Source organism: Theobroma cacao, chromosome 5 (assembly GCF_000208745.1).
Source record: "Theobroma cacao cultivar B97-61/B2 chromosome 5, Criollo_cocoa_genome_V2, whole genome shotgun sequence".
Taxonomy (NCBI): Eukaryota; Viridiplantae; Streptophyta; class Magnoliopsida; order Malvales; family Malvaceae; genus Theobroma; species Theobroma cacao.
Window position 1 is genome coordinate 34,260,732 of NC_030854.1, and position 13,713 is coordinate 34,274,444.

General features: G+C 35.7%; 2 protein-coding genes across 3 annotated transcripts; both read right to left on the reverse strand.

Moving 5' to 3' along the window:
- Positions 1,486-8,346, reverse strand: LOC18599801 (cationic amino acid transporter 4, vacuolar). Its single transcript, XM_018121602.1, has 14 exons — positions 7,954-8,346; positions 7,275-7,476; positions 7,022-7,106; positions 6,767-6,907; positions 6,520-6,638; positions 6,340-6,436; positions 5,116-5,288; positions 4,945-5,011; positions 4,526-4,684; positions 4,129-4,393; positions 3,628-3,736; positions 2,574-2,686; positions 2,155-2,230; positions 1,486-2,051 (listed from the first exon to the last, which is right to left on the reverse strand). Exons 1-14 carry the CDS (start codon positions 8,099-8,101, stop codon positions 1,895-1,897), a joined length of 1,911 nt encoding a protein of 636 aa, XP_017977091.1. The 5' UTR covers positions 8,102-8,346; the 3' UTR covers positions 1,486-1,894.
- LOC18599802 (BTB/POZ and MATH domain-containing protein 4) lies at positions 8,652-13,710 on the reverse strand. 2 transcript variants are annotated; one of them, XM_007029934.2, is made up of 5 exons: positions 13,213-13,710; positions 10,457-10,802; positions 10,026-10,305; positions 9,325-9,373; positions 8,652-9,242 (listed from the first exon to the last, which is right to left on the reverse strand). In XM_007029934.2, the coding sequence occupies exons 1-5, from the start codon at positions 13,584-13,586 to the stop codon at positions 9,218-9,220; spliced, it is 1,074 nt and encodes a 357-aa protein (XP_007029996.1). In that variant the 5' UTR covers positions 13,587-13,710; the 3' UTR covers positions 8,652-9,217. The 2 variants fall into 2 exon arrangements, with proteins under 2 accessions (XP_007029996.1, XP_007029995.1); XM_007029933.2 differs by lacking the exon at positions 9,325-9,373 and having other exon boundaries at positions 13,213-13,707.

Genomic DNA, 13,713 nt, shown 5'->3' on the forward strand with positions numbered 1-13,713 from the left:
TTGCCAGCAACCAACAGCAACCAATTAGATATGTTGATTTAGTTTATACCTTTCATGTGTGAATCCCTTGTAAACTAAAGGATTATCTGATGTGCTAACATTGCCCCTTCTGTTTCGTTTTGTTGGACCCCTTGGCTGTTGACCCACAGTAGGTTTTGTAACCTCCAGACCCTTTCCTTTGGCTAATGCATCAGCCTCCTCATTTGCAGAATGCAAGATGTGGGCAATCTCCCATTGACTCACCTTTGCAAGCAGTTGATGAATTTGGACCCACTTTACCATATTGGTTGGGTCACTCTCAAGTGAGAGTTTATCAAGTTGATGCCACAACAATAAGTATTGCTTCTTTGGCAGCAAGTAACTCAGCAAAATTAGAGTCACTTTCCCCTCAAAATTTTGTTTCTCATTCTTTGACCTGTATAGTTTATGACAATGTAAGGGATGGAAACTTATCTAAAATCCAAAAATAAGTGAAAAACGGTCCAAAGATGTGGAGATCTCTTCGCATTATTCCTTGAATTATTGTTGCGTGTGCCGGTAGTACTGAAAGGAAATAAGTGCTAGACATGACCATGGAAATGACGCGTTAAAGCTAAAACAAAGTTTACCCATGGGACGTAAGTTCTGCAGCTCAAAGGCTTTGGAACTTGCAGATAAACTAAGTAAATAAAATAATATAATATAATATAAAATTAATGTGTATGGACAAGACAGAAATAGTTAATAAGACACTACAAAGGAGTCGTAACATGTTGATAAAGAAAGCAGATGGAATTTCTGGAAATTACAGGTACAAAACGACGTAATTTTGAGCACACCAAGTCAAAAGGATAAAAGGGTCAGCTGGCTGCTTCTCAACCCTCAGCGAATTCATTATGTGGTGATTCTTATAATGGTTTGTGTTGTGTTGTCTTATACACATTATGAATTGTGACGTTATTAGTAATTGAACGGGTCACCAACTCGACACCTTCATATTCATAATTTGACGTGAATTAAGACATTTAATAATATTTTTTTAATATAATATTTAAATTTTTTTAAAATATCAAAAAATTTTATTTTTTATTTAATCATTATTTATTTTAAATCAAATAAATTATTTATTATTAATTAAAACGTTACTTGTCATTTTATACTACATATGTTAATATGACATAATAAATGATGACATTAATATATAATATTTTCACCTTTTACGTTAATATCATGTGACATTAAAAACAACAAATAAAATTTTAATTAAATTAATTAAACATTAATTATAAAAACTTAAAGATTTTAAAATAAAAGTAAAAAAACTTAATTAAACATAATAAAAATTTATTTAATATTTTGGATTGATCCAGATATTAACATTATTTTTGCTTTCATCTTATTTTTCAAGTTAAAAGTATGTAATGGAACTTGAATTACTAATTCACAAGAACCTGAATTACTAATTCAAGTTAAAGTATGTAAGCCTAAATATTTGATAACTTGAAATTGAAAATAAGCTAAGAATTGGATTCACAAGTAGTTTAGTCAAAACTCAATGGCACTTGAACTCATCAAGGGGAGATTCACCATTGAGAATCCTCTCCCAACTTATTTTTCTATGTTTACATTCAGCATTTTTCCCCACCAGGGATAAACAATCTTGAATCAGCCTAATACAAAAGGAGTAATATATAGAAAAATAAGTTGAGGTTAAAGGCTATATACAGCTTTCAGCAGGGACAATTCAGAAGGGGCCTATGCCATCGTGACAATATTGCTATACAATCAGAAGACTGGTTTCAATTTCATCACTATGCAACACCATAAAGATTAATAATGATACAGTAATACATTAAAGAAGCATCTTGTTGTAAAAAAGAAGTGATGCTTAAAGACAAACTAATGAGTTGCAAGTTTACACCTGAAGACTTGATGATGCGCGGTAAATTTCATCAACATATGCCGAAGGAACATAAACTGCTTCTGTGAGTGAGCTGTGGTTCCATCCGTAAAATATATATATCAATGACCCTATAATCAGCCAGATTGAAACGCGGATCCATGTGTCAACTCTGTTGAAAGGGTATCATATGGGTTATCAAACATTAAAAAGACAGAATATCAGTAAGTTCATTTCAATGAGAGGAAGAGAACATTGTATTGTTAAGTGCTCACCCAAGACTAATCAGTAAGTATGTGTTAATCAAAATGCAAGCAGCGGGTAAGAGGGGAACAAATGGGCAAAGGAAACCTGAAAACAGATGAATAAATCAATTCATAAGCCTATAAAGTGGCAGTGTTTTAAGTTAATAACAGCATTCAAACTCCCCTTGAATAAAAATTCTTCATGCCTTTGATAAGAAAAAAGCAGCATTTGACATATTTTCCTCCAAAAACTATTCCACTTGGTTTTTTAACTTTCAAAAAAATTCCAAAAAGACCATCAAACTGGTAGATAACAACTCAATAACCTTTGCAAAGGAATAATCTTAGAAGCTTTAAAGCGATCTGAAAGAATTAAAGATGAGAGACATAAATACCATGCCCTGATCCTAAACTCTCATCCATGTTCATTGCATAAAACTTGAACATACCTCCTGTGTGCCCAAAGCTGTGCCTTGCTTCATCCTGGTTTAAACATACCAGAACAATCAAACTGCACAACAGAATAGCTGCACCTACTGCCCCCAAGGTGAAACGAAGAAGGCTGGTACAACCAACACAATGGTTAAAGGCATAAGAAACCTTAATTGCAAACTATGACAGATCTTACTTAAGGTGTCATTGCACACTGAAGAAAATGCTCAACCTTTTGATCTTTTACGCATCAATATAAAAGAAAAGAAATAAGATATGTGGCCTATAAACCTTAAGCACATTAAAATCATATCCAACCATCCTGAAAGTTCTGAAATTAGAGTTCCAATGTTTCACCTCAAACTGAGTTAAGAAGACTCACCCAATAAAATTTAATCAATTAAACTGTAAGAATGAACTACAGACCCATATCAGACCTTAAAGGAATTGCAGATAGATGTTAGCTTGGTAAAGACCCTTTAAAACCTTCAGCAAGAATATATAATTACATGTGCATGTGTCTGTGTGTCTGCGTATATATAGGGCCCCAGTTGAACAAAATCACACACACAAAAAACCCCAAGTGATAGTGAAGCCTTATGAACAGGTAGTTGCAACATAAAGTACAAACTTTCTCTTCTTTGAAACTCTATTATGATTTGTGAATAAGGCATAACTCATGTCATGTTTGTCATTACATTGCCATCCTCCACATGATAGCAAGGTTATTGTTGGTTTTAATGAAATAAAAATTCCCTTCCCACCATAATGCACCCAATCAAACATTTGACCTCACATTAGTGAGATGCCTCCCCAACACTAAAGCTAAAGGCATTTAACTTAAAATGTCCAGTCAGTATGTGCATAAGCAATAATGTAAATTTGTGAAGGTAGCCTGAGCTCTTCAGATTAACCACAAATTACTAGTCCAGTCAAGCATGGGATATGAGTCAGCTCCCAGAGCTTCTTCAAATATTTTCTCCTGGGAAGGGGAGTGAGCTTGCGAATGACACCACCAAGCACCAGATAAAGAAATTATTTAAGTAGAAGAGTTCCAAAAAGCTGACAAACCTGGGAAGGTATTCAGCAGCAGCCGCAGATGTGAGAACAAGAACACCTATGCAGAAAAGGGCTATACTCCACATTGCAATTTTCCTCCTCCTCTGTTGATTTTGTTTATCTGTAGATGAATGTGAAGCCAAAGCACTGAAGAAGTATTCTAAATATTCAAGGAATGAATAATACATGTGTTAACATGCTTAAAAAAATGCATTGTTATAAACAACAAAGGCTTTGCAAATTTTGAAAGCAAAAGCAATAAAGGTAACACACATTCTGGATAACAAGAAGGAATCCAGAATAGACCAGCAAATGTCTTTGAGGAAACATGCCAAGGACAAGCACTTTTCACTTCTTTGACTATGAAAGCTCTCTATTTAAGAAGGGATTTCTGAGGGCTTCTTTATTAAACAAATATAACTTATATTTAAAGTGTCACAATCAAAATTTTCCTTGCATAATTTCATTCATGCTGAGCCATGGCCATCTGAAACTTGTATGTCTTGATATTACCTTCAGTGATTTGCTTTTGAATAAGAGGACATTGAATTTCTGCTTCCCCATCCTCCAACTGATGAGAACTTTGCTCAACAATGTCAACAACACCGTTAAAATTTTTTCTTCCTGTCCCCTGACTATCATCATCGAGCTGCATTCTCACTGAATCAATAGACTGTTGAAGTGATGGTGGAAGTGGCACCTCATCTGGAGGAGCATATCTGAGTATTAAGATTGAAATAGCAACAACAGTGAATGCAAGCAGAGTACCTACACTAACCTGCACCAAAGATGGAAAAAAGTATGTCATGCGACACTACTCTTAAATCAGAATCATGCTTATCCAAAGAGACATACATTCTTTCCCATGTAACATTTCTAGTTTAAAGTTCATAGGCATGACTCAACTTACCATCCCTGACAATTGTGACACATCCATAAAAAAAGCCAATGCTGCAGCAAGGGTACCAGCTGTCACTGTGCTCTTTACAGGAACTTGGGTGTGTGTACTGATGTCTGAAAAGAATGAGGGTAATAATCCATCCCTAGCCATTGCCATCAAGAGTCGTGGCTGAAGAAGTATAAATATGAAGTCAGTTTTTGGAATTACAAACAAGTGCAAAATCTCTAATTTAACAAACTTATACATCACTGCATCCTCATGCAAATTTAGAACCAGTTAAGCAACAATAAAAGGATGAACCAAATGTTCACTCAAATGTTAAGTTCAGAGAACCTATTTTTGCTTAAAGCTACTTTGATACTTTTCCCCAGTCAAGTAGTTAATGTTCAATTATGATTGTAAATTACCAACCAGAAATGCCAACATACCTGAGGAAAAAGAGAACCCATCAAACTTGCACAGAGAGCAGTAACTGCCCCAGCTGTGACTATGTATCTAGAATTATAAATATCAAACATGGAGTTCAAAAGTTAGTTTTGCAGAAAAGGTCTTAATGAATGAACAAACACAACTAACTACCAAAAGAATATAATGCTTACGCAGCCCACTGCATTCCATTGGCAGAAAATGCTGAGGAGATAGGGGTGTCTGGATTCAATGAAAAGTATGGAACTAAGCCAACAATAACAACTGATACAAGCATGTACAAAATGCAACATAGAGACAAAGTCATCCCTATGCCCAAGGGCAAATCTCGCAAAGGTCTTTTTGCCTGTCATGAAGGGGAAAAAACAAAGATAAAGAAAAAAAAAATCAGAATTAGACCAATTTCCTATAATAAGCAGCCCTGTCAGATTATAAGAATTCATTTTATGTAAAAGGAAATGTCAGCTTTCATCACATATGAAAATCCAATTGAGAATATACTTCCACTTGCACACAGGCACAGATTGCATACCTGTCATCCAGCTTGTTCTAAATACATAATCTCAAACAATAACAATCCTAAAAATGAAATCCTATTTTCTAAAAAAAATATATCTATAGAAAGAGAAGGAATAAACATAAGAGAGGTATGTTCAGAAAAAAAAAAAAACAAAGACTAGCACCATTCTCAAAAAAAGTGAATGCTGGAAACTATTACAAGTAGTCATTTACATATTTTACATAAGTTTGTCATACAAACTTTTTATCCTAATGATTGGGCCATTTATAAGAAAAGTAGGGTGGGAAGGTGGGAGGACAGATGGAAACAATAGATTATGGAACAACCATGGAGTTCACCAGTACCATTCTTCAATTTACTTCCTTACCTTACACTTTGCAAAATCTAGAAAACTACTATATTATTAAGAAATTCAAGTTAGCAGATTTACATTCAACATTTGATCTATCAATTTAGCCTAATAGAACATCTTAACTCGAAGGTCACCCTGATGCAACTTAGATGTACTGAGATGATTAATTGATGGAAAAGATAACAACTTTCCATGCCATATGAGAAGTACACAAGTCAGGTAAAAGAAGTATCTTTAAGAAATCTAACAACAGAATCATGTGGTTTCCAGGGCTAGTATCAAATACCATGAAAGCACTAAAGATTCCTGAAGAATTCTTCACCCCCATGCATAAAATATTTGAAAATCATATTGCAAGAGGCAAATAATAATAATTAGCACTCCCTTGAATCCAGCATCTTAAACATCATCCAATTTTGATATTTTAAAGGGTTTGGGTTGGAAATCTTAGTATTCAGGGTGCTTGTTCTATCTATAATATATGAAAGATAATGGCAGGATGGCACCTAGAAAATTTGGTAATACCTCTTCAGCTGCAGCAGTAACTGCATCAAAACCAATATAAGAAAAGAACACAACAGCAGACCCTGCAAGCATCCCATTTACGCCAAAGGGGAAAAACCTGCAAAATGAAAAGGAATACATAAACAGGAGAGTAAACCATGCACAACTTAAGCAAAGTAGATCGAAAAACACAATAGCTACCCGCTGTGAAGTTCATAGCCAGCCCATCCAGTCTTGCAAGCCAAATATCCACCAGCTATTATGATGAAAAGCATGGCACAAACATTCACTGTTGTAACAATTGTTTGTACCAGTGAACTCTATAACATCAAGTGTTAAATGAAAGCAATCAGAAAAATTACGTACACATAAAACACAAGGACACACAAAACGAAAAAGAAAAGCATTACAAACGTGTTCAGCTATGGGTAGTAAACCAATAGGCTACCTCCTTGATTCCAGCACACAGCAGAATGGTGACAATAACAACTAATACTGCTGCACATGGATCCACCACAACACCAAGCTGAGGAATAGTGTGACGGACCAAAAAAGCAGGCAGCTTATCCTCACCCCCAAAAAATAAGGCCTGAAACGTACAGCACTGAGGATGTTACAACATTTGTGTGATGTGAGGTTCTCCCACATGTTCAGCATTGTACATACAATAAATTACACCAAATACTTAGAAGTAAATCCTCACTAGATTTGGAGATATGCCGCGAGCAATAGCAGAACCACCAATTGTGTATTCCAGAATCAAAGACCAACCAATCAACCAAGCAACACTGAAAGTATCCACATTGCTTAGGTTACTAAACTTAAAGCAGATGCAAAACATGGTGCTATAACTGATATTCTGGATCTTGTCCTCAGTTTATTAATAACTGCAAGTAATGAAGTATATTGATTCTTCTTTGAGGAAAATATAAAATGATCCAAAGGATTTAGATTACCTTTCCCCGATGCAGATGTATGTATAATGGTAGGCACTCCCAGCGGATGGACATCGACTAGCAAGCTCTGCATAACAAAATGCTGAGAGAGCAGCTGCTAATCCAGCAATTAGAAATGAAACAGTAAGAGCAGGTCCTGTGTGCTCTCTAGCAACTGTTCCAACTAGAACATACACTCCAGCTCCAATGGTTGTCCCTACTCCTAATTAACAGTACATACATTTAACAAATATCAAGGTGTGTGAACATCGAAACCCCACAGTCACTCTAGTTCATAGACAAATAAAATCCTCAAAGAAAACCAACCCAGAAACCAGCAACCACCCAACTGAAGGGTTAAAAAAAGAGAAAACATAAACATATTCATATGCCTATATGGCCAAATTCAACAATCTCAATATACAGTCACGCTACTTCCATCTCTATGATTATGACTACTTCCTTCAAAGGAGAGAATTCCATCTCCATTATTAAAAACTACTTCCTTTATACATAGATTTCACAGAAACAGCCAACTTTTTGCTTCAAAAGAAAACGAACGAAAAACGAAATGACATAGTCAAACTGATATGCCCGATACAGCAAAATTCAACGAACTCAAACTATGTAACAAAATAAGAAAAAATAAAATAAACCCAAGTTCCAAACAGCATTTTGAAGTTAATAGCAATAGTAATACCAATGGCAGTAAGGTCAAGAGCAGATAGTTGCCTGGCTAACTGGTGACCTTCTCTCCTTACATGAACTGAATCAACTTGTTTTCTTCTAACTAAGCTTTTTAAACCCTTTGAATACTTTGAAAATAGTACTTCACTCCTCTTTCGCATATTAACGATCAAACTTCAAAAAACAAAAAAAAAAGCTCTTGCTTTTTTGTTTCTTTTTTACCGGTTCGTTTGCTGGAAGAATCAATAAAGAATAAAAAGATTGAGTTTTCGATCAATTTGCAAGAAACCCATCTGCCCCAGTTCTCATTAATGTTCAAGAAAACAAAAAGGGCAGATTTTGATATTGGATTTCTTTGCTATTTGTATAGAAAACTAAGCTGACAGAGAGAGAAAGAGAGAGATAACTGTTGTGGAGAGAAACGTGCAAGTGATGGTTGCGTGTGTTTTTATATGACCCGCTAAAAAGCCCGTACAACCGCAACCTCTTCCGTTAATAGTACCATTTTCTTATAGAAATTTGGAATAGACAATCACATCTAGGTTCATCCAATGTTTATTTTTACTAATTTATTTAAAATAATTTTCTTTGCTTAAAATCATAACTTGAATTAAAATTAAATCAAATTATATAGGTTAGAGACAGACTACTTCATGTGGACCAGAAGAAAGCTGTATGTAAATGCAGATATAGACAAAGTACAGATCAACAAGATTGTTCAAGGGGTTTTTTTTTTTTCTAATTTATGTAATTTACTTGTACAAACTCTTAAGCAAATGATACTGTAGTCCATGCACTGTACCGGCATATAGCAATCATCTAAGTACATTGCCACCATAATTTAGTCACTGTCACAACATACCACATCAAGACCTGTAACATTAAAAGAAAAGAGAAATTCACAAGATAGAGGCAAATGTTTCCTAACTATTACTGTTCCTCTCATTTCCACAGTTTCTTTTCTTTTCCTTTACCCCCATCTAATGTCCTCAATGTTAGTTGACAAACAATGTACCCATGTTTCCAAACGTCATTCTTCTTGCCTGGGGCTCCCCTCGCCGGCATCACCACCTTCAAGCTGTACCCACAAGCCTCGATTTTGTTCCCCTCCGTTTTCCCAGGTTTGTTGCCTTACACTCCTGTCAATCGTATCACCACCATCAGAAAACTGTGCCCACACGCTTCGGCTCTTTCCTCCACCACTGAATTCTTCCTCACATCCTGCAACTGTCTTGAGGAGCTCTGACTGCAGTGACGGGCAGTTTTCTTTGAGATACTCAAAACCGTCCGAGCGCATAACAGCTGCATCAGATAGAGCAGTCAGTAAAGGTAGCACAACAAGTTAGAATGCTAAGGAAAAGTAGCTTATAGTAATAATGAAAACCTTAAGCTCCGCTCTCGATTCTTGGGTTTTTCATTAACTTCAGGAACTCCTGAAGAGCAAAAAACTTTATAAACAGAATATGCCAAAGTTGTTTAAATTTTAACATCATTTGACATGTCAAATTGAAGTCCATCAAAATTAAACAACTTAACAATTGACAGTTTAACATGCATTTAGTGAAGCCAGAGCAATCATTTCACCAACTGGGCAGCATGACAGTTTCCAAAGACCCTACAATCCATCACCCCTACCCCCAAAAACGGAAAAAAAAAAGGAAAGAAAAAGGCCTGGAGGACTCATTCTTAAAACATAGGGACATAAGAGAATGGCTACACAATCTTATCTGACAACAGCTTTGATTATCTGGAATTCTGGACACCAACCTTATCCATGGACGAGGCAGGGCCAGGCTTAGGCTTGAAAAACATAGCCAAGGCTAACCTTAAACAGGCCAGGTCTGCAGGCTGCCTGGACCATGAACAGAAAAAATGACCCATCTAAAGAACCAAATATTAAACTCTTTTCAAATTCATTAAAAATCTGAATGCTGAGCATCATCTCAAGACATTTTCAGATCTGAATACAAGTAGACTGTAATAAAAGGGACACCAGACTTTGCCCAGCACATGGCAACATTGCTCCAATGTTCTATATAACATAATACCTGGAAAGGAATAAATAAAAAAAGAAAAGGAACTTACCGACAAGATTTTCAGCAGCAAATTTTAAGCAAACAGATTTTAGATCCATAGCATGATAACGATCGGCCAGGGCTAAAATATTTGCAACTGAGTTCACAGATATATCCTTGCAGAGTACAGACTCACACATCAGTCTAAGTCTAGGCAAGTCATATTTGTCCGCTGCCGCCAACAACTTTGAAGCTAATGCATCGGATACAGATGGCATACAAGATGAACTAGTCCCTAAGAACTCCTCATCGTCAATAAGAGTATCTCTGTATATGAAGTGAAGCAAAGCCTGCCCAACGCACATGCTAAAGAATGTTAGGAAAATAAAAACAACCAGTCAGACATTAGGCTCTAGTGCCATATCAAGTGAGCCAACTTGAATTTTTAAGCAGCATTACAACCAAATCCAAAGGAAAGGGAAATAAGGTGGAAAATGCTACCTTAAAAACCTTAGGCTCCATATCTGTAACAACTATTTCGTTATTATCTTCTTCCATCCTATCAGAAAATTCAGCTTCAAATACAGGAGACCGAGAAGCCAATACTAACTTGTGAGCATGGAATTTTTCCCCAAACACATTAAAAGTAATATCTGAACCTTCTTCATTTTCCAATAACATGCCAAAATGGGCCCCAATATCAGACTCAGGGACCTGTATGGGGTGCAATCTTGGGCAATCAATTTCTGAAACCACAACACCAACAGTGCAATTTATTTTCAAGCAATCATCCTTGAGGAAATCAGATGTTTCAAGCATAGCCCGCCTGAAAAAACGCTTGTACCCCCTGAAAACAAAGAAGGCATCAAATTAATTTCAACCCTTTGAAAGTGAAAACGAGTCAAATGTCCAAACTTAGGAAAGCAATTATTTGAATATTAATTCCTTCAAATAAGATAGTGGAAAAGGAACCATGGTTCCAAAAGAAGTGAGGCAATAATTCACTAATACTAGCAGACAGGCCCAACTGTAAATTCGGTAAACAGTCAGTTTTGCAGTTGGTTATAGATGGTAAATGTATATCTTACACATATCTCCCACGTTCTATGACGAAAGAAGAAAGAAAATCAGTAGAAATAGGTAATAAACAACTACCATTATGATCTGTACTTATATTTTTTAACAATTAATGATAGGCAGGACAATAAAAGACATTAAGGCTAGCAAGCTCTCCGTTAAAGATACTTGCTATATAAAGCAATTACATGGTTATGCGTTACAACTGAAAAAGTGATTGGGACAAACATCAAAGGTGAGAAGCTTTTAGGAGAACAGATTCCCAACATGGTAAAATTTTGTTGATCAAGAAAACAACTGAGTAGTGAGCACAATCTGTTCAGATTTCATCTTATGAAGAAATAATAAATGTTAACTTTAAAAGATAAAACATCTAATGATCCTTAAAGGTACAAAAGGTAGCACATTCTGATATGTTATAAGTGGACCAAAGTATTTAATCCAAGAGATACGCTAGTTGTGTGAGGAAAAAGAAAGCATATATGTTCCTCCATCTCCTCATCTCCTTCCTTGCACTCCTCATAACATACTGGCACCAAGAGAAAAAGAGAGATGAATGGCAGCAAAAATCTATAGAAAAGAAGCATGATTAAGACACTGAGATAAGTTATTATTTCCTGTTTCATGTATAGGCCGGGAGAGACAGATGCATAAGGGAAAAGCAAAATCATTTATCATGCCTCTCAATTTGCATGAAACATCAAGAAGTTTATGGAAGTGTAATGCCTGAATGTGGATATCGTTGCTGAGAGGCATATTTCTGTAAGAACCTTTTTTTTCTTTTTGCTGTACAAATGGGAGATGGATAATCCCTATATTTTAATACTTCCCATGAACTCTGGTGCATCAATAAGCTGGATCAGTAACTTGTTTGCGCCAACAGTTCTTCTGCTATCTATTCCTTTTGGTTTAACATTTCTTATTTTATTATCCTTTTAATCATTCTGTCCATATCCTAGTTCTATTCACTGTTTTAAGTTTTTTTTTTTTCCTTCAAATGAAGTTAAGTCCATTCTAGTGTCAAGGTGAAGTTATATTCCCATCAAGAACTTATGACAGAGTTTGCATGTCATGACTAACCAAAATAGACAGACCATTTCTTTGTTATTTTACCACTTAAAACAAATGCTTGTTTTAAGAATGTTTCCTAACAAATTTATTGATGGATCTCTAAAAATCGTACCATCAAATTACTCCTCCATTAGCATGCAGAGTCAAATACCTGCATTGATAGTTTAGTAACTTATGTTTCAGAAAACTTAAAGAGTAAGATGTGGCTTTGGCCAAAATGAAAATTCTATGAATTTATGATCCTGGATTTTAGTTTAACATGACAATCACTCCTAAAAGAGATTCCATTTTTTTCTGGCAAGATTATTTGCTTCAGTAATGCAGCAGACACTTCATCTTCAATTTGACTCAGAAAGAAAAGTTATATCATCTTTGGATATGCTTAAATGCACTTGCAAAATTTAGAGTTCCCAGCTATACTACTCAACATACACATCTACAATCCATTCTAATTAATCCCTTCTATTAATCAACCCTATCTAATAATCCCAATTTTCATTCATTAATAGTACCTTTTTTCCCTTATTTATTTTCTTCACAAACCTCTTTAAAATTCTGCCAAAGTATCCATCACAATGCTCAAAACAAAAATTAACAATTACAAACCAAACAACTCGAAATTATCAAAATTATCCTCAATTTTACATGGTACAAGAGAGAGCATTATGACTCAAACCTAATATCTCTACTCCCCAAGCCACCCTTACCACTTGATCTAAGGCCAAAAGGGAAAATTACCTGAATTTTTAATGCATTAATCATACCCTTTTCATCAAATAATCATTTCCCATTCACTTCCACACCTTCAAAAGCATCAGTCTTTTCACATATTTCCCTTTTTTTAACACTTATTTCTCTAACACTGTTCCAAAAATTCTACAAACCCAGCAACCAAAGCAATCCAAAGAGAAATAAAATTGCACCAAAAATTCAAAAAAGAAATCAATCTTCTTTTCCTTTTTTCAATAACGTTTCTTTCTCTAAACCTTATTTCCCAAACATATTAGCAAAATTCCACCAAAATCCTCAAAAAAGAAAAAAAAATTAATCAAGATAAAGAAATACCCAAAAATAAATAAATAAACCACTAAAAAAAACCAATTTCTTACCACATACTTCCCCTATACTTGAGCGTATAAGGGCCACTTTCAAGAGCACGATCAAAATGGCTATGAACTTTATGTTTCCCTTTCCCACTTTGGTCCAAAAGGGTTAGCTCAAAAAGAGCTCTAACATCTGTGCCTTCGCTGGCTAAAGCTACGAAAACCGAGACATAAGTCGAATTATCTTCTGGATTTTTACCGTCAGGATAAAAGTAAATTGCCCACTGGTAACCTCCGACGGTGAAGCTCTCGCTGGCTATGTGTTTGCCTACGCCCATGCCTTTGGCTAAGGAATAGCCTTTAATCGTGAAACGGTGGGAGCCGTTTACGGTCTGGGTTACAGACCGGGAGCTTGTTGGTGAACCCAACGGTGAAGGCATTGGGTTGGGGGGGNGGGGGGGGGGGGGGGGGGGGTTTCTGGGATTTTGGCTGTTTCCTCGGGAAAGTGAGGGAAAATATAAGAAAACAGGAAATTATGAAGCGTTTTGATTGCTGGGAAAGGACGTC